General features: G+C 38.1%; 1 protein-coding gene and 1 pseudogene across 2 annotated transcripts; one reads left to right on the top strand and one right to left on the bottom strand.

Moving 5' to 3' along the window:
- Positions 1-25547, bottom strand: GTF2H1 (general transcription factor IIH subunit 1). The gene is made up of 14 exons (XM_079708019.1): positions 25391-25547; positions 21794-21986; positions 20828-20993; positions 19785-19878; positions 17746-17895; positions 16162-16241; positions 12804-12931; positions 12603-12690; positions 9606-9694; positions 9108-9225; positions 4820-4910; positions 4255-4370; positions 3075-3167; positions 1-326 (listed from the first exon to the last, which is right to left on the bottom strand). Exons 1-14 carry the CDS (start codon positions 25542-25544, stop codon positions 240-242), a joined length of 1647 nt encoding a protein of 548 aa, XP_079564145.1. The 5' UTR covers positions 25545-25547; the 3' UTR covers positions 1-239.
- LOC307055690 (heterogeneous nuclear ribonucleoprotein A1-like) lies at positions 16413-17357 on the top strand (annotated as a pseudogene). The gene has a single exon. The product of its transcript is annotated as a heterogeneous nuclear ribonucleoprotein A1-like (transcript).

Genomic DNA, 25547 nt, shown 5'->3' with positions numbered 1-25547 from the left:
TTTGGTTCTGCCTTAATTTACCTCCCTAGCTTTTAGTTTAATCATAGTTCCCTTCTTTTCAGTTCTCAATGTGCAAGTACAATAGCATCAGCTCCGAGTCGGCATGGTACAGATGTTTCTTGTCACTTTCTTGTCACATGCAGGTGTGATCACCTGCATGTCTGACAGGCCAGGTTTCCAGAGTCACTGCAGGTCACAGTTCTCTCAGTCTCACAGAACCTGTGAGAGCCACGGACACTTCACGTTTTCTTCATCAGACGCCGTGACTGCCACGTGTGGAGCTTGTTGTAAGCTGTCTGGAGCATCTCCTCTATGTGACTTACCAACTGAAAAACATAGCAAGACACTTAGGCAACAATGGTAAAGCCTGGGGAAGTTACTGCTTCTGATTCAGATCTGGCACATACTTCAGTGTTGTTCGCAAGCTCTTTTTTGTTTCTCCAATGAGGCAACACACAAGTCCTCTGTGAAGGTGTTATCAGACACATTTTGTATAGAAAGGTAAGAGGGATGGTGGGGTATAGTAGAGGCTGGAAATTCACCTGCTTTGCCTGCACTGTATGTCTGCCCTGTCATTAACCAGCCGTAGGACAACACGAAATCCTGTGTTCTAGGCTTTAGTTTCTTTAGTCAAATGAGAAAGGTGAACTAAACTGGTGATTTCTAGATTTAAACATTAGTCTCTTGACTAAGATCAAGGGGGTAGCATCAACACTAACTTAGAGAAAATTTGAAAAATGCCCCACTCCCCTGAAGATTCTGAGGCAGCAGGTCTGGGATGAGACCCAGGCATCTTTTGATTTTCAAAAGCTCCTCCACTTAATTCTGCTGCACAGCCAACCTTGTGAAGCACTTTTCTATGTTCTCTAGAGTCTTTTCCAGGTCTAACACTTCAGGATTTCAATGTAACTCAGCAGATTACAGAAAAATCTAAATGGTCTCAAAGTTTCACACAAGTATTATGTCACGCCTTAGGTCAGGACTACGTATCTTGAGCAGAAAAAAATTTTACCCTCATCACAGACATAACTAGAAGTCAACAGGACCACACTGATCTAAGCTGATAAAGACTCCTAAGGCAGAGTGCCTTTGGATTATCTGTTTCCTCGGAAGTGGACAGCGTAATTTACATGGTTGGAAGTAAAAGTCTTATAAAAAGTCTGCAAGTCAATTTTGGCAGCATGGGGACAGAGACCAGGAAGTCCTAAATCCTTGTAGCATGCCAATAACTTAGATTCAATCTGAGGTAGTTAAAAACAAAATAAACTCTTATTTACCAAACCTGTTATCACTGTGTGTGTGTGCGTGTGTGCATGTGTGTGTGTGTGCACGTGCACAAGGGGGAGTGTTATGTTATTTACTTCTGTCTGGGAACTACACTGCTCCTTAGGCTGCAGTGGCTCCACAGAACCAGTTAGAAGAGATGAACGCCACAGCCTCCTGTAAGGCTGCACATGGCCTCAGAATTCTTTTGACTATAGTGCTCCAGGCAGGTACAGTCAATTGAGAAGGCACATAAACTGAAATCTATTTGTCACCCTTGCTCTGCTGTGGGAAGACACTTCAAGCTTCTTTTCTGATTATAAATAACATTGTTATATTTTAAGAAAAACCACTTAGAATGTTTAGGGAATAAAAACTTACTAAAAATATTACTGATGAAGATTTTTCAACTTTCAACTGTAAAACTCTGTTTTGATTATCCTACTTACTGAAACACTGAACTCTAAATTTGTACATACTACTTTTTTCCCTGTCATCTCTGAGAAAACTTGCATTAACACACAGAGAAACAATCTTGTGTGGTTGCTCTAGCCTTGCATTAAAAACAACGCTAAAGGGTTTCCCTGGTGATGCAGTGGTTGAGAATCTGCCTGCTAATGCAGGGGACACGGGTTCGAGCCCTGGTCTGGGAGGATCCCACATGCCGCGGAGCAACTAGGCCTGTGAGCCACAACTACTGAGCCTGCGCGTCTGGAGCCTGTGCTCCGCAACAAGAGAGGCCGTGATGGTGAGAGGCCCGCGCACCGCGATGAAGAGTGGCCCCCGCTTGCCACAACTAGAGAAAGCCCTCTCACAGAAACGAAGACCCACACAGCAAAAATTAATTAATTAATTAATAAACTCCTACCCCCAACATCTAAAAAAAAAAAAACTATTAAAAAAAAACTGTATAAAAAAAAAAACAAAAAAACAAAACCACGCTAAAAATCCTGGGCATAAGGTGACACTTCTCATTGCCTTACCCACTGCCCTGCCCTGCTGTCAACCAGGGAAGCTGAAGGCAGACCATAATCCAGGAACTGTTCAGCTTACTTTCATAGAATGGCAATTCTACCTTTCTTTGCATTGCTACATTTGTACTTGCTACTCAGGTTTTCAAAATAAATACCTTTAGGAACGTACATATAGGTTGTAAATGTATAAAGAAAAGCATGGAGGTGATTATTACAAATCCTGGTTAGTCATGGCCTTGAGAGAGTGGGACAGGGACACTCAGGGTACTGGTTCTATTTTTACCATGATTGGTGGGTACACAGATACTTGTTTTACTATTTAAAAGAACAAATGTATTTTATACACTTCTGAATGTATGACACATTTTACAATTAAAAAACAGTATTCCTGGGACTTCCCTCGTGGTCCAGTGGTAAAGAATCCGCCTTACAATGCAGGGGACACAGGTTTGATCCATGGTCAGGGAACTAAGATCCCACATGCCACCGGGCAACTAAGCCTGTGCGCGGCAACTACAGAGCCCACGCACCACAACTAGAGAGAATCCCGTGCACCGCAAGAAAGAGCCCGCGGCGCCGCAACGAAAGATCCCGCATGCCTCAAAGAAGATCCCGCGTGCTGCAACTAAGACCTGACGCTGCCAAAAATAAAATAAATAAATGCTCTTAAAAAAAAAAGAAAAAAAATCAGCCTTAAAAAAACCAAAAAACCCCCCCCAGTATTCCCAGCAACAGAAAAAAACCAACATATATACTCATTTACAGGAAAGCAAAGTTAATGTCATCATTTTACCACACAGAGAAGAATATTAGGCCAAAATTAAATTGTTGCCTTACATTTGTGCTTAAATACTGTCTCCGAATTTTTTCTTGGAATGGGCAGAGTTTTGTAACTTGGAATCGTTCCAAATTACTTTTCATTTTCACTACCTAAAAAAAGATGAGAGAAATAATGAATTACAGACTCTCAAAGAACCTACAGGGATCAAGAGAAAAACACACATAAGGTTTCTTTTTCTTTCTTCTTCTTCTTTTTTTTAAGATTAACTGGCTCCACCAGGCAGAGAAGCAATATCAAATATATTTAGATTCTTTTGATTTATAATTCATATCCTTCCTGATATTTTTTGTGCATATGTATAAATGCATATGTAGGAAATATACAGTATACACTGTTTTAAAATTCCACTTGGTTTAACGGGAACATCTTTAAGTTATTAAATACTAAGTCGTCATTTAAAATGGATGTATCTTTAACCAATCCCCTTCTGGTAGATATTTAGACCATTTCTACACAGACAGTGGTAGAGAAACATCTCTATGGCTCAATATTTCCATACATTCATTCTTAATTATTTCCTTAGGTTAAATTTCTAAATGTTGAATTTCTGGGTCAAAGCATGTCTTAAAAAGGTAGTACTTGTAGTGGAAGAAAGGACTGTCTTCTTAGCAACTTGGCCATCACTGATCATTCTAAGTTTTTTATCCTTTTACAAATTATAGATGACAAATGCGTTTTTTATGTAGCTTTAAAGATAATTTATTTGAATACTGAGTATGAAAATTTCCTCTTAGGTTTATTGGGCCACTTGCATTCTTCAGTGAATCGCCTGTTAAAAGTGTTTTGCCTATTATTTTAAATGGGGTATTTATCTTTCTCTTAAAGATTGTTTATAAGAGCAATCTATATAGTAAAGCTATTACTACTTTTTTAAAAATTGAATTATAGTTGATTTACAATGTTGTGTTAGTTTCTGGTGCATAGCAAAGTGACTCAGTTAACTTTTAAGATGCACAATTGTAAGTTATGGAACTGGTCTGGATCTCAAGTTTCTTTGTATACAAAATGGGTGTCAATACCTACTCCATCAGGATGCTGTGAGGCTTAAATGAAACAATATATGCAAAGTAGTGTTTAGCACACGGTAAACACTCAATACAATTTTCCAACTTCAAGATAACACTTCACTAAGTTACGCTACTACAACAGCTGGCTGTGTTTGGAATCGGTTCTGACCTTTTCTTCTAGGAATGGCGTATTAACGGGAAAGCAGGACCAGAAGTGCCGTAGAAGTTCCCCAACAGCCACATACAGGTGTTTCAATTCAGACTGAATATCATTTGGCACCATCTCTGCAAAAGAAAAAGTGGTCCATAGGTAGTCTCTGAAAGAATGACAACTCAGAGAATAAATCTGAATGCGCACTCTACCAATATTAAACCAGGATGTGCTATTCTGAGACAAGTTACTGATTTTGTGGCTGACAGACCACAGGATTTCCTTGGGGTTTTGGAGGAATTTTCAGGTTTTGCTTTAAGAGGTAGGAGAGGAAAAAAAATGTGTGACTAGCAATGTCACACATTACTAGTGTGACACAGCAATGTGCCACTGTTCGTAATATTAAAACAATACTGAAACATAAACTCTTGTCTAAATATGCTTCAGGATCTGGATGCATAAAAACAAAACAAAAATCCCAGAAATGTCCCAAAGAGAAACCAATAAAACTTAGCACTCTTCTCAAATTGCTCTTTTGAGGTTATTTAGGTAAAGGGACAGCAACAGGAGGTCCAGCACATACGGTTTATGGCTTGCTGTGTCCCTCCCTGCATCAGTGCTCCTCCAGGTGACAGTGCTGTGATGGTACTACTGGCAGCACTGCTTGAGAGAACCTGAAAGAAATTAAGACACAAAAAGTGGTTTCTCTTTTTTGGCCACCTTTTTAACTTAACATTTCAGTTCTATAGCAAAATGTCCAATAAGTCTTCATTCCTGTATAAATACATAAGTTATAGCAACCAGAGTGAAGGCTAGAAACACAGTATGTGTAGAAACAGAATACCTACCAATCTTCCAGGAATACCAGGCAAGTCTATAGGTACCTCAAAATACACACACTTTTGTCTAGTCAAGCCCCCCGCTTTTTTTTGTGTGTGTGTGTGTGGTACGCGGGCCTCTCACTGTTGTGGCCTCTCCCGCCGCGGAGCACAGGCTCTGGACGTGCAGGCCCAGCAGCCATGGCTCATGGGCCCAGCCACTCCGCGGCACGTGGGATCCTCCCGGACCGGGGCACGAACCCGCGTCCACCGCATCGGCAGGCAGACTCCCAACCACTGCGCCACCAGGGAAGCACCCCTCCCCCCACCTTTTTAAAAGTATAGTTGATTTACAGTATTGTGCTAGTTTCAGGTGTACAGCAAAGTGATTCAGTTACACATGTATATATCTATATTCTTTTTTTGATTCTTTTCCATTATAGTTTATCACAAGATACTGAATATAGCTCCCTGTGCAGTAAATTCTTATTGTTTATCTATTTTCTATATGGTATTGTGCATCTGTTAATCCCATACTCCCAATCTATCCCTGCCCACCACTCCTCCTTCTCCTTTGGTAACCATAAGTTTGTTTTCTATGTCTGTGAGTCTGTTTCTGTTTTGTAAGTAAGTTCACTAGTACTATTTTTTTTTTTTAAAGATTGGGAGTGAGTTATTTATCTATCTGTTTATTTATTTATGGTTGTGTTGGGTCTTCGTTGCTGCATGCGGGCTTTCTCTAGTTGCCAGGAGTGGGGGCTACTCTTCATTGTTGTGCACGTGCTTCTCACTGTGGTGGTTTCTCTTGTTGCGGAGCATGGGCTCTAGGTGCATGGGCTTCAGTAGTTGTGGCACGCAGGCTTATCAGTTGTGGCGCATGGGCTTAGTTGCTCCAGGGCATGTGGGATTTTCCTGGACCAGGGCTCGAACGTGTGTCCCCTGCATTGGCAGGTGGATTCTTAACCACTGTGCCACCAGGGAAGTCCCTGTATTATTTTTTAGATTCTACATAGAAGTGATATCATGTAATATTTGTCTTTCTCTGTCTTAGCCAAGCCCTTACTTAAGTACCAACTTAACTTAGGAACTCTTAGCACTGAAGGTAAAACTGAGTTTAAGGAAAGAAAAAAAAGACAATAAAACGAATGTTAAATCCTTACTGGCAGCTGACATAAGAAAGTCCAGCAAAGCAGAAATACATCATTTGTCATTTTTCAAGGAAGTGAATACACCTAGCCAAAAGGGGAAAAAACCCCACATTCCCCACTGTATCCATATCAACATTTAGGGACATAACTGATCTATCTCTTCATTGAGTGCCTAACAAGTACCAAGGGATAGCCATGGAGAGGAACAAATCATTTGCTGAATAGCTCAAGCACAGGTTTAGTGTGTCTCAGTGGGGTTTTTACAAGTAGAAACCTATGTGTGTATGGGCTGGATGAAAAAAATATTTAACTTGGTGTAAAGAGCACATTATAGGACAACTATGAGTCAAGGGGACATGAATGTTCACTTTATTCCTATTTCCTTTTGTTAGAAATGTTATAGTGCATTGTAATCAGAAGTCTCAGTGACTGCTGAGCTTGCCAACTGGTCACTGGCTACACTCAGGTATACACATCTGAGGGCAGATGACCTCTTCATGTGTCTCAGATAATGAAATCACTTTTTTAGGGGTGTGCGGAAGAATCTAAATATTTAAGACTGACCACAGCTTAAAAAAGTTAGGTGGACCTACTTTGGCCCAAGGGCCAGATGTTGGAGAAGTATAGTCTAGAAGGAAAGATGTAGTCAAACAATCCCATATTGTTACGTGAGCATAAGTATGTACAACACGTATTGCCTTGCTCTGTCCACTGAGGGGACAATGAAACCAGTAGCAAATGACATCCCAACAGTAATGAGTACACCTAGTACTCGCATCTTTGTTTCTAAATCTAAACACTTAAAGGAAGATTCTGTGGCTGGGCAGGGAAAGGATAAGATGAATTTGGAACATCTATCTCACTGTGCCATAAAGTAAGGAGGTGCTCAAAAATTGATGAAGATACTGTCATAAAGATACCGGAGCCAGTGTAAATAGCATGGGAAGCATCTGACTACAAAGGGGCAAGGGTACATTTTTTGGGTTGACAAAACTGTTTTTCATCGTGTTGGTGATTACACAACTGTACATGCACACTGAAAATCAAGGAATAGCCTGAAAAGGTGTATTTTACTGTAGGTAAGTTATACCTTAGTTTAAAAAAAGAAAAAACTGATAGCAACAATTTATAACCCATAGAATAATATAAAAATCCATGCTTATAAATAAATAAATGTAAATAAATAAATACAGGAGACAGGAAGGGAAGCTCAGAAGGTCAACTGATGGGAGGATAGAATTAGAAAATCACCATTTAACCACCAATATGGTAATAACTGTTTTCAGCAATTATCAACAGATTCTAAAATGCTAGTGGGTAAAAGTTTGATGGGAAATAAAAAATTTAGTGTCTCCCCACAAGATACTTATTACAAAGGGAAAAATAGTAAGTTTTTGGCGGAGAAACCAGGTAGATAGCACCTTAACCAAGTGATCAAACGTTAATATTGCAAGTTAGGACAAATACATACGTGCTTCCTGATATGATGCATAAGGGACAACATATCACTTACACATCATTCTGGTGGTATTTTTGCCAAAAACGCATAACATGAAATACACTCATGAGAAAATAGAGAAGCTGAAAGTGAGGGCATCCTCCAGAAAACTGGCTTGTACTCTTCAAACACCAAGGTCATGAAAGACAAAGACTGAAAAACCATTCCATTTTAAAGGAGACTAAGGAGACATAAGAACTGAATGCAATTCATGCACCTGACTTGGGAAGCTGGACCAAAAATAAAGGTTTTCTTTTACTATAGGGACATTAGTGGTACAATTGGTGACATTTTTGTAAGACCTACAGGTTAGATAATAATACTTTATCAATGTTAACTTATTGTTTCTATAACCATACTGTGTTATTTATGAGAATGTCTTGTTTTAGGAGATATGGACTGAAATATTTAGCTGTAAAAGGATCTACTCTCAAAATGGGTCAGAAAACTTTTGCAACTTTTTGTAAATCTGAGATATTTCAAAATAAAAAGCAAAAAGTCAGTCCCAATATGTGATAAGCACTACAATACAGTATGAATTCAGTGTCTCAGTGTTTATGAAAACAAAGAAAAGAGAAAAAATAACTCATTACTGGGCACATTGAGGACTGCTTTACAGAGGCAATGGAATTTGAGCTGTCTTGAATTATTATTATTAGTTCCCCAGACACAGGCAAAGGGCATTCTAAGAAGAGAGAAAGCATGAGCAAAAGTACAGGAAGCATGAGGATGACATGATTAAAAAACTCTGGGTAGTTTATAGTGTGTTAGGTTGGAGTATAGGACTCTTGGTTATGTGGGGAAGGGAACGGTGGAGACATGGCTGGAGCTGGGACTCGAGATGTGGGTTACAGCCAGATTACAGAGTTTGGCATGTCAGACAAGGACATCCAGACAATTACTGTGGGAACAAAGCAAAGGGAGGCAGTAAAGGTTTTTAAGCTGCAGAGTGATGTGATCAGAATCATGTTTTTAGCAAGATAACTTGCAGTGGCAATGTAGAAAACCAGTCAGGTTTGCCTAAGTCAAGGTAATGGAGTCAAGAAATACTGAGTTGACAGAACTTGCTGATCCACTGAAGTATGTACAAGGGCAGGGAAAAATAAAGAGTATGTAGAGAGTGATGTCCAGAAATTTGGGGAAATCTGGGAGATTTTTCCAATAAAACTGTGTATATGGAAGAAAAAATCAGCAATCACAAAACTCATTATCTTACTTTTCATCATCATCTTATCTTCAGGTATGCCAAATACCTCTTTTCTCTACCTCTGACTTTTTCAATTTATTAAGCAGAAATATGTCTTTAAACCCCATTAAAGTATTAGTTGTACAGTTCAATTTGAATGTGCTCATAAACTGAGAAAACGGAATGGGAATTCTGTTTTTCAAACAGTACAAGTCACCTACCTGAGTTAATTTGGGTGTATAAGCTTCCATTTCTTGTCTAATACTTTGAAAAGAATTAATAATGTCCTGGCTTGTTGCATACTGTAGTGACTGGATTGGAGTTGGACCATGATAATACCTGAAGATTAGCAAAGAAGAAATTACTAAGCATACAGAATAAAGGTGCTCAACATTTGTCTTTCAAATATTTTAGCAGTCTCAAGACAACATTCTCCCCAAAGTAAAGAGTTAAAGATATTTCAATAAAATAATTTAATTCCTGTCAGGGCAATAGGAAGAAAACAGCACAGATAGTCAAAATTTATTTTCTTGGCTTCCATCATTTAGGATCCTTTCCTGAGATGCACAAAGTAAATTTTTAAGGAAATAAGATACTGTATTTTATGGTAACAAACTAATTAAAACTTGAGTTCTATACTTGCAGAATATATTCTGCAATGACTTGTAATATAAAACTATTCTGTCTCAAGTTAATTTAATATTAGTCACCAAACTTACCTATCTGACTTCTTGAGGTTTAGTGCAATTGTTTTTATGGAATTATTTTTTCCCAAGTCTTCATATTCAATGGACTCTTGTAACTTCGCCTATAATTATCAACACAACACTTTTTATTGTAAAATTCTCTTACAAAAATAATGAACATGACTGAAAAAGCAAAACTGTACAGAGGGTAAAATATGAAGTCTTCCCAAAATGAGTCTCACTTCCTAGACATGACTGCTCTACAAATAGCTGAAGCCATTTTTTCACCATCCACTTACACAGAGTACCTGTTTTCCTACACTCTGACCAAACTAAGCATTACTGAACCTTTAATATTTGAAAATCTGGTAGATGAAAATGTGTATTTTACTATTTTCCCCCCAAATAAATAAAAATTAATTTTTTTACGTGTTGCAAATACTTTTCTTCCAATTTGGTGTTTTTCAATTTTAATTATTCCCTTTATGCTTATTCTTTCTGTGGGTTAATTTTTTGCTTAAATCTTTGATCCACTTAGAATTTATTTTGAAATAAGTAGTAAGGTAGGGAATCTGAGGGTTTTAAAAAATATTAAATTATTAATCAGTCCCCCAACACCATTTGTAGAATAATGTCTTTCCCCACTGATTCTGAAATGTCATGTTTATCATATATGCATTTAATCCCTCCATGTAAATATTTGGGTTTACTTCTGGATTCTTTATTTTGGTTTTACTAATGTGTTTTCTCCTGGACTAGTAACAAAATGCTATATTTCTATAGCCTTATAATAAAAACACATTAATTATAAGACATGATGACAATCTATGTAAACATTTGGGAAAACAATTTTACAATATTTCATCCCTACAGAGCTATGGAATTCATCTGGTTAGCTCTCATCTGTAGCTTCCCAGACTAGGATCAAAACGTTTAAGATATTAAATATACCTCAAAAAAGATCAATCTGAAAACAGTATTTTAAATTGCCCCTATTTTAAGAGTCTGAATAGTCCTCTTATAGTATAGGAACAAATCTGACCTCAGCATGCTATTCAGAGTAACACATCAAATCAGTCCCACCTTACCTAGACTCAGCCTAAGCTTTTATTACTTTCTCAGCTCTATACCCTTGAGCCAACTTCAAAGTATACTGATGTCATTACCTTTCCCATATGTCAAGCTCATTTCTACCTCTGCTGTTGCCTTACCCAAGTCATGTCCCAACCTAACCTCTTATATAAATCCAAATCCTAAGCCTCTGCCAAGGCCTAGTTATTCACCTAACTTTCATACTTTTTTTTTTTTTTTTTTTTTTTTTTTGTGGTACGCGGGCCTCTCACTGTTGTGGCCTCTCCCGTTGCGGAGCACAGGCTCCGGATGCGCAGGCTCAGCAGCCATGGCTCACGGGCCCAGCCGCTCCGCGGCATATGGGATCCTCCCAGACCGGGGCACGAACCCGTATCCCCTGCATCGGCAGGCGGACTCTCAACCACTGCGCCACCAGGGAGGCCCCTAACTTTCATACTTAACTGAAAGCTCCATGAACATAAAGACTCTGTCTATTAATACTTCTGGATTTCTCATTCTATAAATCGCTTGCAGAACACACAGCAGACAACTACTGACTTGAAAAAATATCTAGAGTCAGTTTATCATTGAATATTGTGAAAATTCACACAATGATTTTTGACAATTCTTTCACTACCAAGAATCACAGGTACTTAGTGCAATATTGCAAAGAAAAGCCTCACTTCCTAGATTTCTTCTTTAGCATCTCTAACTTACATTTTAGATTCACTTTGCTTAGTTTAGAAAAGAAATATCTTACTGACTTTGTTAATTTTAAAGGTGTATATCCCTGTAGAAACATATTAAGTGACTGAAATATATAAAAGACTCGCCCATAATTCTCTTTTAAAAATCATAAACTTAATTATATCATATTAGTCTGTTCTGCAAACTTTATCTACTTGCTCACTCTTTGGTTCCTATTGTAAATCACACAATTACTATACTTTAAATTGTTTTATAATTATTCTTTTGATTTTGTTTTACCTGTAGACACTAAATTCTTTGAGGACAAGAACCCAATCTTATTCTTTTTTGTTTCCCACCACCTAATATGGCATGTAAGGCAACTCAAAAATGGTTTCTTGAATTTAATTTTAATGAACTGAACTATCGTATGGTATATGTGAACTCTTTTTAATTCAACATATCATTAATCCTTTTAAAAAGCCATTAATTGTTGCACGCATCAATCTCCATTGTATGGATGTATCACGGATATTAGGATGGTTGCTATTTTCTCAATTATAATACTGCCATGAGTATTTGTATCTGAATCTTTGCACACATCTTTATTTTTTATAAAAAATAAATGTCCAAAGTGGAATACTATACAGAAGTGGAATTAAGGGTATAAACCTTTAAAAATTTAATACATATTGCCTGATTGCTCTCTAAGGAAGCTTTATCATAACTTATTTTTATAACGAGGGAGGGAGGAACTTAAACTGAGGGATACTGAAGCTTGGCAAAGTTGCAGGGAGAGAAGAAACATACAAGTAGGTAACTGTTCATATTCCCCCACAACCTCTTTTCAGTATTTAGTGAAAGACATTTCCAGTTCTGAAATGCCAGGTTTAACATGAGGGCCAATCTTATCTTTTAAAATCACATACACTACCCTTTAGTTTTTTCTTTCTGTCATATTGTCTTTGTTGAATACTCTTTCCCAGAAAATAAAACTGTATGTTAATATGTGTATGTGTCTACAGGTGAAGGAAAAAAATAAAACAAAATAATAAAAAGTTAACAGACTTGAGTCCATGGAAAGAAGGTTGGAAAGCCAAAACTGAGGAAGTACTCTTTAAAATGTTCTACAATTTAAGCCAAATGCTTAACAACTTGGTCAGAAGGAACTGAGTCATCTGAACTGATCAAGGGTCAACATAAGGTACTTGCAGTTACATAAGGTATCTGGAGAAATGTGAGTTGTAAATGTCCCAGACTTTTTACCCATACCCTTTTTACTGCTGGCTGAAAGCTATCTACATCTCCAGAATTTCCATCAATGCTGCTGGGCTCGCCATTTTGCTCATTTTGTGCTTCTCTGAAAACAAAGGAAAAAAAATTAATGTTGAAAACCACAGGCAGAACAACAACAAAACTCCATCTGGCTATCATGAAAAACCCAGTTACTGCATCTTAGCATGTGTACTTAACTGTTTCCTGAGACCTGCTGCCAGGACCATGGCACTGTGATGGTTAAATCTCTTGATGATGGCAGCATTACTATTCTCTCTTATGGATTTAGAATTAGAAGTAGACGGCACAGAGGAAATGCCATAGCCCTGTGAGAAACAATTTAGTAGATTAAAAATTAAAATAAACTTCTGGTTTTCTTATCTATTATGAGAGACATGTTGAGCCATAAAAACTTTCTGGATGACAGGACTTTATTATTCTGAGCATTATCAAATACTTACAGGTAAACATATAAAAATAAGTGACATTATACACACAAAAAATGAAGAAATACTACTAACTGCTTTTAGTATCACAAAAATACCTTAACTGTTAAGTGCTGCATTTTCTTCCTAAAGAGCAATTTTGGATCTAGATTAAAATACTAGTTAGAGGGACGCTGGGCTGTAAGCCAGGATACTTAGTTAAAACTCATAGGGGCTATGAAAGAAGAAGTGGTCACTCCCACCTGAGTGGGGTGCACAGAAGGTAGGGTAGGTTCAAAAAAGCTTCATGGAGCACCATAAGATGAATAGGTGCTTGCAAGGCAAAAACGGAGACATTTCAGGAAGAGGATTATCAAATAATTACTGAGTGCCTAATACCTCCTATGTGATGGGGACAGGCCAGTAATACGAACAGTCAGCCTCATGGAACTTACAGTCTACTGATAGAAGACTGACAACTGACAAGTAAAACAAAGTAAAAATAAGACCACTTTTGAAAGTGACAGATGCTATGAAGAAAATAAAGAAAAGAAATGGAGAAAATAAAGACATAGTGTAGTGACTGGAATGGGAGGAGATACTTTAGATAGGGAGGTTAGGGAACTAGGTCTCACTGAAGAAGTAACATTAGAACAGATGTCCAAAAGATGGGTAGAAGCTAGTTAGGTAGAAGAGCAGGAAGAAGGAACAGCAAGTGCAAAGGCCCTGAGGTAGAAAAGGCTTGATATGGACCTTAAAGAAGGCAATCATGTTTGGAGCACGAATCGAGTGGAAACAACCCCAACTGAGGGAGAAGTAGGCAGAGGCCAAATCAAGAAGAGCACAGTAGGAGTTTTGATTTTATTCTAAGTTCAATGAGAAACCACTGAAGAGTTTTACATAAGGGGGGCATTATGATCTGATTTGTAACTCTTACTGCTAGGGAAGAATAAACTATAGGGAACAAAAGTTGAAATAAGAAGATCAATTAGGAGGTTAATGCAAGCAATGAAGCAACGGTACCCTAAAAGCAAGAGGGTGTAAGTGTCTACGGAGACAGAGGAGATGTAGACAGATCAGAGATGTGTTGTTCATCAATTGAATGTTGGAGGTGAAGAAAGGGGAGGAATCAAGGAGACTCCTAGGTTTTGGCTTGAGTAACTGAGTCCATGGTAATGTTTTTTTTTTTTTTTTTTTTTAACTGACATATGGATGACCCAGGAAGGAATAGGTTTTTGAGAATGGGAATCAAAGGTTCTATTTTGGACATGTTATGTTGAAGGGTGTCTGTGAACTACCTTAGTGAAGATATCAAGTAGGGAGCTGGATATATGATTTTGGAGTTCTGGGGTTAGACAGACCAGGACTAACTGGGAGTCATGATTACATAATTAGAATTTGAAGCAATGGAATAGAAAGAATGTATTTACAAGGAGGCTCAAGTCTGTATCCTGGGACAGAACTACCAGAGGATGATAGGGGAAAAAGAGGCATTAAGGAACAATTGAATCAACCAACATTTTAATTAAAAGGACTGGTTATATAAATTTTTATATATCCCTACAAGGGAACACTAGTTGCAAGTCTGTACCCTTAAACAACATCTCTCCAATTTTGCTACCTCTCCCCAAGGTCAGACTATTAACCTCATTTTACAAGAAAACTTAGAAAAATGTTTCTAAACCACAGTTTAAGCCAGGTAAGTCTATGTACTTAACAACTGTGTGGTATATTTAGCTCAGACTAATAGTGATAACAGGAAAAGTGAAGAAAGGTATGCATAACATACCACCAATTTTATTAAAAAAAATTAAATTCCCCCTCCATCATATTAAGCTATATCTTTTTTTTTTTTGCTTTATAACAAATTTAATCAGTTATACATATACATATGTTCCCATATCCCCTCCCTTTTGCGTCTCCCTCCCACCCTCCCTATCCCACCCCTCCAGGCGGTCACAAAGCACCGAGCTGATCTCCCTGTGCTATGAGGCTGCTTCCCACTAGCTATCTACCTTACGTTTGGTAGTGTATATATGTCTTTTTTAAAAAAATATTTTTATTTTATTTTTGGCCATGCTGCGCAGCATGTGGAATCTTAGTTCCCCGACCAGGGATAGAACCCACGGCCCCTGCATTGGAAGCGTGGAGTCTTAACCACTGGATGCCAGGGAAGTCCCTTAAGCTGTATCTTAAGCTTCATTTTCTCCAGGTGATTAAAGAGGGCTACGTTTGTAATGTGTTGAGATTGACCAAGGAAGTGACTGAATGGTGAGAATTTTCAAGAAAACAACTGAATTTCATTAGGGAAATGACTCACTGGGACACCAAGGGTTACTTTCTGTTAATTTAATAATTTAGACTATAGGACACAATTTTAACATTGGTTTTCTCACGTGGTGCACGCATACACTAAGAGGAAAAAAGGGGGGGTAAAAAAAAGGAAGGAATGAGCATGTTTATATGGCCAACAGAATAGTAGCCAAAGGAAGGGCAAGCAAATTAAAAGGTAACAGTGTCAAGAGAATACCTGAGGAAAGCAGGTTCCTTCCTAGCCTAGAAGATAGAGGCAGGGATACAATTAGCCTTGATCAGAAGGGATCACCTATTTCTCCGTGATTGGATAAACTTCTCAGTCTGGAGTCACGATGCTGAGGTAGGTAGCTCATACTTGATGGTCTAGCTGTTGAAACATATTGGGGCTAACATAGGGTAAGGGTCATGACCGTGCTCAAGATCTGGCAAATAGTGGGCAACCAACAATGTTTGTTAACTTTTCCCTGTATACTAATACTTAGTCACATTTATTTAGATTAATGTTAGATACAGCATAAAAAACATTGTGTTAAACCTTCATTAATACCTAGGCAACTGTTGATGGGGGAGCTAGAAAATTCTTTAAAAGAATGTTTTACCAACTCATATAGAAATTTCAGTTCTCCAAGGCAATCTTAATAATAAACAGTGCTCTTGAAAAGCACTTTTGATAAACCACTCCAAATAACAGTATTTTGTTTGTTTTACCTTCTAACAAGTAGAATATCTATACTCAAGGCAATTTTAAAATTATACAAATGTTGAAGACTAGGAAAAGGCTATTTTCTCTCGTAAATCCTTTTACTACTACTTACCTCATCTAATGGTTTATCTTCCAAAGCTGTCAAATCAAGTAGTGGGTTTTTCACTCCCAATGAAACCATTGTTTTTAACCCTAGAAAATCAATGAAACAAAAAGTTGATTAAGTTTTCCTTTCTCAGAAATAAAAAAATTCACTAACAGCATTAATGACGAGAGCAGCAAATTAAATGCTAGAGTGTGCTTTCTGCCCATGGACGCCGCCGAGTAAGCATCGTTGATGTCTCCCCCGCCTCCACTGCCGTCATGTCTAAGTCAGAGTCACCCAAAGAGCCCGAACAGCTGTGGAAGCTCTTCATCGGAGGTTTGAGCTTTGAAACAACCAATGCGAGTCTGAGGAGCCATTGTGAGCAGCGGGGAGCGCTCACAGACCGTGTGGTAACGAGGGATCCAAACACCAGGTGCTTCAGAGGCTTCAGTTTGTCACATATGCCACTGTGGAGGTGGATGCGGCCATGAATGCAAGGCCACACAAGGTGGATGGAAGAGTGGTGGAACCAAAGAGGGCCGTCTCAAGAGAAGATTCTCAAAGACCTGGTACCCACTTAACTGTGAAAAAGATTTTTGTTGGTGGCATTAAAGACACTGAAGAACATCACCTAAGAGATTATTTTGAACAGTATGGGAAAATTGAAGTGATTGAAATCATGACTGACCAAGGCAGTGGCAAAAATAGAGGCTTTGCTTTTGTAACCTTTGATGACCATGACTCTGTAGACAAGACTGTCATTCAGAAATACCACACAGTGAACGGCCACACTGTGAAGTAAGGAAAGCGCTATCTAAGCAAGAGATAGCTGGTGCTTCATCCAGCCAAAGAGGTCGAGTGGTTCTGGAAATTTTGGTGGTGGTTGTGGAGGGGGTTTTGGTGGGAATGGCAACTTTGGTCGTGGAGGAAACTTCAGTGGTCGAGGTGGCTTTGGTGGCAGCTGTGGTGGTGGGGGATATGGCGGCAGTGGGGATGGATATAATGGATTTGGTAATGATGGAAGCAGTTTTGGAGGCGGTGGAAGCTACAATGATTTTGGCAGTTGCAACAATGAATCTTCAAATTTTGGACCCATGAAAGGAGGAAACTTTGGAGGTAGTAGTTCTGGCCCCTATGGTGGTGGAGGCCAATACTTTGCCAAACCCCGAAACCAAGGTGGTTCCAGCAGCAGCAGTAGCTATGGCAGTGGCAGAAGGTTTTGATTACTGCCAGGAAACAAAGCTTAGCAGGAGAGGAGAGCCAGAGAAGTGACAGGGAAGCTACAGGTTACAACAGATTTGTGAACTCTGCCAAGCACAGTGGTGGCAGGGCCTAGCTGCTACAAAGAAGACATGTTTTAGACAGTACTCATGTGTATAGGCAAAAAACCTCGAGGACTGTATTTGTGACTAATTGTATAACAGGTTATTTTAGTTTCTGTTCTGTGGAAAGTATAAAGCATTCCAACAAAGGGTTTTAATGTAGATTTTTTTTTTTTGCACCCATGCTGTTGATTGCTAAATGTAATAGTCTGATCATGATGCTGAATAAATGTCTTTTTAAAATAAATAAATAAATAAATGCTAGTGTGTGTCAAGGATAAACAGTTACCTTTTTCATCTATTTTGGCACATTCTGCAAAGAGGTCCTTTGACCCAGTATTCAGCCGGTCCCTGTGAAAATAATGGGACTGAAAGAAACGTGTCCAGAACTCCTTTTCTGTCATGTTGTGGGGAACATTTTCTGCATATTTCATTTTTACTGTGAAAAAAACCCATAATAGTTACATAGTGAATTTCCAATTCTTAAAACCCCTCAAATTAGTTTCAAAATAGACTAATAGCAAAACTAGATTATGAAAGTATTCAACTTTACAAACTGTATATAATAATTGTAAACATAACTTGAGAGATTAGGTGAGGCACTACCTTTATGAATCTTAACAAATTACAAACAAAACCTTATTTTGAATATTTATTTATTTGGCTGTGCCGGGTCTTAGTTGAGGCACACAGGATCGTCGTTGCAGCACGCAGGCTCTAGTTCCCTGACCAGGGATCGAACCCGGGCCCCCTGCATTGGGCGTGCGGAGTCTTAACCACTGGACCACGAGGGAAGTCCCACAGAACCTTATTTTGTACCAAGAAAATTAACAAGTTTCAAAGTTTTAGTGGAAACACCAAGCTTCTTGGAGTGGGACTTCAGTCTGCTTATTTGATCACTTATATATGGACACTTTTAATCCAAGGCACCGTATTAGGTGCTGAAGAAATAATAAATAAAGATCTCCATAACCCACTGGACTATCAGTTCGGCACTCCAGATGCTTACATTGTTCAATAAGCAAAGAGATTAAGAGGTTTACGTCTCTTAAGCTAGAGAGCCTAAGTTTAAAATTCTAGGTCTGCCACTTACTGTCTGTGTGATGCTGGACAAATTAATCTTTCTTTATCTTGGCTTCCTCATCTGTAATATGGGGGTAATGATAGTACCTACTTCATAGGTACTATCTGTGATGATTAAATGAGTTAATATACATAAAGGCCTTAGAATGGTGTCTGGCACATAGTAAACACTACATAATTATGTTATCAGAAAGATAATAAAATAATTACATTATAATGTGGTAAGACACAGAGCCCTATGGAAGGAATGGGGAGGGGGCTTATATCTGCCTAAGATAGTCAGGATTTTACAGAAGTGGCAATGAAGTGATGCTTGAGCTGAGTCCTGTGGGAGAGGGATGTTTCCTAAGGACTAAAGGGGCAGGAGTGAGGAAGTAGAAAGAGAGAATAGTGTATGGCTTGAGAGCTTTGTTTAGTTAGAATGACTGAAGCAGATGCTCTCAACCTTGGCTGCACATCGTAAATCACTAGAGCTAGAATCAAAACATTTATACTTTTAGGATGATTTCTGCAAGGGAGGCAGCATGAAGGATGATTTGAGTTAGTGCTGTAGAGACTCATTTATTGATGCCTCTGGAGCATGTCATCTTACTCATGTATGTTAAAGGGTATATAAAGTTTAGGAACTTCCATGGTGGTCCAGTGGTAAAGAATCCACCTTCCAATGCAGGGGACGCAGGTTCGATCCCTGGCCGGGGAACTAAGATCCCACATGCTGCAGGGAAACTAAGCCCGCGTGCTGCAACTACTGAGCCCTCACACCTCAACTAGAGAGCCGGTGTGCTGCAAACTACAGGGCCCACACACTCTGGAGCCCATGTGCTCTGGAGCCCACGCACCACAACTAGAGAGAGAAAAATCAGCAGGCCACAACTAGAGAGAAGCCTGCACGCCGCAACGAAGAGCCCATGTGCCGCAATTAAGACCCAATGCAGCCAAAAATAAAATAAATAAAATAAATTTAAAAAATATATACATAAAAAATATTAAATATTAAAGAAAAAAAAAGTTTAAGAACCACCGGTGGAAAGAATGGTAACGTCATCATACCAATGGATTGATGACAGCACATTATATGCTAAGCCATTAGTATCTACCACATGTCAGGCACTGGATAACGTACTTTACATATTTTATAGCACTTCATCACAGGAATAAAGGTAAAGCCTTTTGCTTTTCAATGATACATTACTGAATTCATCCAAACAAATATTTTAACTATATGAAAGAACTGATTCTTCTTACCTGCTGGATAGGTCCTAAATATGGACTCAATGATATCAGTTGTTAAATTGTATCTCAGACCATTACATCCATCTGTTTGGGGCCGGACATCAGCCTAAAATAAAGACCACATATATATCTGTATTTGTTAGAATATTGGGGGAAGATGCCTAAGAACCCAATGGACACTGGACAAAGGTGGTAAAACAGACTCTCTGAATGAAATACAGAGACAGAGATAAGTCCCTCACCTATACTTTTGGCATAGAGACAGGGCTCACAGAAGCCTGACCTGGTTTCACATAATTTTAGTGAACTGTAAAATCTGCTTTTTGAAAATACAACATGGTCAAATAGGCACATTTAAGTGTGGCCAAAGGCAGATATCTAGTGGAACTTTAACATAAAACTTATACAGTTACCAAATATTTAACTATTTGGTTACTAAGTAGTTAAATATTATCTGATTGGTTTCTTTAAGAAGGCCTTATTAATTCAATTCGCTGCTAAGCACTCACAAAGATGCCAAACATGTAACTGCTACTCAAATTTTTGTTAAATGTATAAATACTGCTTTGGTTTTACCAGAGTATAGACTGAATTTCACTTTCTAATTCCACACATAAGGTAGTCTCAATTTTCCTCTTAAGATACATTTTACAAATCTTACTTTTTTATAACCTGGTGGTCACTATACATTTAAACTTTGCATTATAAGTAAAATATTGCAATCATTAAAAAAAGGTAGCTGAAAGCCCTAAATTTAAAAGTATTAGGGGAAATAAGCATTAGTCCAGTTGCTAAAAGATTCTTTTTCAAAAGTCCATTTGATTTCCAGCATACTAGGGTCAAGTCCAAAAAACTAAGAAAATATAACTGGCAAAAAATATATAAATTAAAAAAGATACTGTATGTATATTTAAAATTATTTTAGAAGAATACCATGGATACTGAAGTATCCATTAATTTACTTGACGAAAATGCTAAATTTTACAAAAGAAGTGGCATCGTTAACACATATACCATGGTTCTTTTCCCTTTAGAAATCTAGAAGGGTCACATACCAGAAATGCTGCAGAAATGCCAACATCCTGCTTATGATTAGATGTGGAAGAACTCTCTGTTGCATTCACATTTAAACGATTGGCCCAGAATTCCTCAGCACTGATCACTTGACTCACAACAAGGTCTTTATAAAGCTGAAACAAAACAGGATCTTCTTGCAGCATTCTGGTGATAGAATATATCGAACATATTGAACTTTTAGAATAAAACACCATTTAGGTAACATTCAAAAAATACTTTAGCCATGTGAAACACCCAACTTTCATTTTGTGATGATTGAGCGGCAGAGGTCATTTAGTTCATTTGTTAGTAATTAAAAGCAAAAAAACATTTTTGGAGGAACAAATGTTAAGTGCAGATAAATAGAAGTCAGTCTGAAGAAGCAAAGGCTAAACTCTTTGAAGGCATGGATTTGGTCTTATTCATCCCTATATTCCAGTGATACAAAGGCTGTATTTGTACTGTACTGTATTCTCTTTCACAAAAAGGTGAATGGGGAAGAGAGATTTTCTAGCAACTAGTTTTTCATGGTGATAAGCACCTGGAGCCATAAGCACAGAAAGATACTTCATCTTATCAGAAATTCTCATTATTTTAGATGTTTTCTCAACTTTTTTACAGTATGACTACTTCCAGGTTTCTTATTCACATACACACTTCTAATGATTTAATATCTTCTCTGTGACAGAGAACTAGAGAATTAAGGGACCTTATTAGCACCTTCGAATCGCAGTTCTGTTCCTAATTAGACGTTAGGCTTGAGGCAGTTCGTCTGAGTTTATCTCATCTGCCGAAAGCCAACGCTAGTAAGATGCTGAAGTTAATAACCAAACACAGAGGTAAAGGTAACAAAGCCCGTATTTTCCTAAACTACACTGTCAAAGCACAAGTGGTGAGAAATAAACTATTACTTGACTGGTGAGAACCTAGTATCTCTTTAAAAGGCTGTTCTTTTCCTCCTTCACCTGTTTTTCTCTTCCAGTTCTTTATTTGCTTTCCTCTTGAATTTGGGCAGCAGCTGCTGAAGAAGGTCTTTCACTGCATCTCGCTCTTTCACTGCTGTGTTTTCATTGGAAAAATGGAAGTTAGTTGTGTCCCCTGCATGCAGGACCAGCTGAAGTTGAATTTTAGCTTTTCCTTCTGGACTGATTTTCTGGCCTAAAAAGAAGCATGAGGCTAGTTAGATAAGGACACTCACACTGTGGAAAGTCATACAATAAGTTACTTCTCTCAAGACTCAGGCTTCCTTTGGGCTTTAGTTGCCCTATTCCAATCTTGATGCTTCAGCAGAAATGTACAATTCTCAAATAATCCCATATAACCAGAGCATGGTTCAACAAATTCACTGCTAACACTTGGCTTCCTTCTTCAGTATCCTTTTTGTGTGGCACTTCTCACCCACTGCTTCCACCTATGGATACTAAAGGGCTTTGTTTTCCACTCAACTGGGCAGCTTTCTCTAAAGCTTTCTAAACAGCCAACTCAGAGTCCTGAATCCACCCTGAACAGTTGCTTCCAACTGACATTATCATTAATAAAAATGATTCGTCACGATTCAAAAAACTCCAAAACACAGCCCATGGCTTAATTACTAATTGCGAAGGAAAATACGTAATTTTACATTTGAGAGATCAGGTGTCAGCACTTTAACCAAGTGATCAAACTTAGCCTCATTAAAAATGGAACAACCTGACACTATGGGCTTTCTGAGGTGACAGAATAGCAACACCACCATTTATGTGTTGTTCTTGCTGAAAATGTCTAACTTGAGTATAATCAAGCCTGTAGACCTGACTTTTAATTTATAAGAAATACAGGTATACAGGAAAAAAATTAAAACCTTGAGGAGACCATCAGACATAATCAGAATGTGTGATATTCTACAAGTCCATACTCTTATTAAAGAACAGACAAAAGAGACTACAACTACATACATGAACCTAGACTAGGTATTGGTTAAAAAAAAAAAAATCACAGCTATAAAAAACTTTGGACAACTGGGGAAATGCAACAGTGGTCTGGATATTTATTAAAATTTTCTTGGTGTCATAATGTCACAAGCAGTCAAAGTGCACACTCACATAAAAGAGCAAATATGGCAAAATAACTAAATTTAGATGGTATACAATATACACGTATACACTGTACTATTCTTTAAAGTTTTCTGTAACTTTGAAGATTTTCATAATAAGTTGGAGCTGGAAATGTCAAAATATACCTACATAATAGAGATTTTATATTCTTAAAAAGTGGGCCTCGTGGCTTGTCCTCCTCATAAGGCAAACAGAGAGGAAGGGCCTTTGTCTCACTAAATGGGTGACTAATGGTAGTATGAACACATTACCTAGGGCTCTCTGCTCCAAGCAACCTACTAACACTTAAATAAACAGAAACGTTTTCAATGAAGATACTGCTTCCAAACCAACAGTTTAGATGAAATACCTTACTGCCAAAAAGAGCAATAGGAAGCAATTTACACTGTCAGCCAGCCTGTTCCATTATTCCATACCTCCAAAACAAACTATCACTCCTCTCTATCTTTTCTCAGTCACTGCTTTATTCTTGCTCTATCTTAGCTCATGCCTCTGAGAGGCCTACTTTTGAAGTTTTTTAACTATCTAACTGCTAATTTTCACCTTAGTAATGTATTATTGACAACTTTCAATGGCTTCTTTCAGAAATGAGCATTCTTTCAAATATTCAGCTTAAAATGAAAACTGATCTGGTGCAATCTAAATTTGGGTATGTGCTCTCCTCCCCAATAGCTGAGAAGAATTGTTGAAATACAGAAGATGGGCATATTCTTTATTGCATGCTGTGAGTATCACATTGAGTATGTGTTTTGCAAAGGTATAAGGCTAGCTTCCCGCTTAAGAGAAATGCTAATACAGGCAGTTCCTAATTTATGAGTCTATTGTAGAACAAATGTTAGTTTCTAAGACTACTATTGGAAACTTGGTGAGGCATTTCTCCACAGAAACAAAGTTTTGAAAGAAAGTAGTGTTACCAGGAGAGTGGACAAAGACCAGATAGCTTAGGCAGTACTGAATTATGATGAATTTTAAACAGTATTTCCTTTTGAAAATTAAGATTCTAAGTTATTTCAGTGGAGAAAGATGAGGATCTTGGTCGTTTCCAGCAGCAAATTAGAGGTTAAGTCCTTAGGGCAACTGTTCATACACAAAGGACATTTGTAAACTGACCACTTATAAGTTGAGGATTGTCTATGTTTTGAGGTGTCATGTTCCTTGAAATCTGTTCAGGATTTTATCTAGGAGAAGAATCTCATATCTAGGAAAATAAATGAATCCATATTAATGGTCACAGTTAAGATACCACAATTTGTTGAGGGCTTTGTTGCCCAACTCCCCTGGGGTCCCTCCTACTCAAGGTCTTTTAGTTAGGTGAATTGCAGAAGTCCCTTTCAGAGTAAAGGTTCTAAATCCCAGGATTCACTTGGTGCCTTTAAACCTAATTATTATTGAGCCACAAAGTACCATTTCCTTTGGGTAATAAATTCAAAGTTAATTTTGCAAATTTGAAAAGAGAAGGGGTTTTGATGTTAGCCTTCATACTTGAAAATCATAAAAAAGATATAAAAATATTATGCTCTTTATTCCTCCCATCTACATTTAGTATAAAATTAAGTCTATTTTCTCAACAGATGATGGATGGCCACATAACCAAAGATTAATTAGACGACTTTACTTAAAAGATACAATTTTATTAAGGGCAATCTGGCATCATCTATCAAGATTTTTTAAAAAATAAGTTAATTAATTTATTTTTGGCTGCATTGGGTCTTCGTTGCTGCATGCAGGCTTTCTCTAGTTGCGGCGAGCAGGGGCTCCTCTTTGTTGCGGTGCGCGGGCTTCTCATTGCGGTGGCTTCTCTTGTTGTGGAGCACGGGATCTAGGCGCACGGGCTTCAGTAGTTGTGGCACGCAGGCTCAGCAGCTGTGGCTCACGGGCTCTAGAGTACAGGCTCAGTAGTTGTGGTGCATGGGCTTAGTTGCTCCGCAGCATGTGGGATCTTCCCAGACCAGGGCTTGAACCCATGTCCCCTGCATTGGCAGTTGGATTCTTAACCACTGCGCCACCAGGAAAGTCCATCTATCAAGATTTTTAAATGCATGAACCATTTGAACCTGTAAGTCCATTGCAGGAATGTATCCCATACATAAAACCTCAAAAAGATATTAGTGCATAGATCAATACTGCAACATTGTTTTCAATAACAAAATTCTGAAAACTTCCTAAATGTCCTTCAACTGTGGACTGGTTAAATACATAAGTGTAAATCCATTCAGTGGACTATTATGCAACTCTTAAAAGAAGGTATGTGTGAAGATGTTTATGTGAGGTGGATTTACATGTACATACTCTATTATTGTAGAAAAGGCAGGTTACAGAATATATATTCAATGATCCTACTCTATAATTATTTTTATACAGTTGATTTTTTGACATTATAATAAAAACCCCACAAAGACTGTATAAGCAGTCTTCTTATAAAGTCACTAACAAATATGACATACATCAGACTTAGTATAGCCGACTTACATTTAATATCTGCATACATATGGCTGATGGTAAATCTATCTTTGCCTTCAGGTGCCCAAGCAATTCTTTCTGCCATGAGGTACAGAGCTCCATCCTGCTTCTTTTGTCGCACCTTCTTTACAATCAGCAAAACTTCTTCAGATGAAGTTGCCATGAT

Source organism: Hyperoodon ampullatus (genome assembly GCF_949752795.1).
Source record: "Hyperoodon ampullatus genome assembly, chromosome: 7".
NCBI lineage: Eukaryota > Metazoa > Chordata > Mammalia > Artiodactyla > Ziphiidae > Hyperoodon > Hyperoodon ampullatus.
Note: the sequence above shows the minus strand (reverse complement) of the source record. Positions and strands in the feature narration are given on the sequence as shown.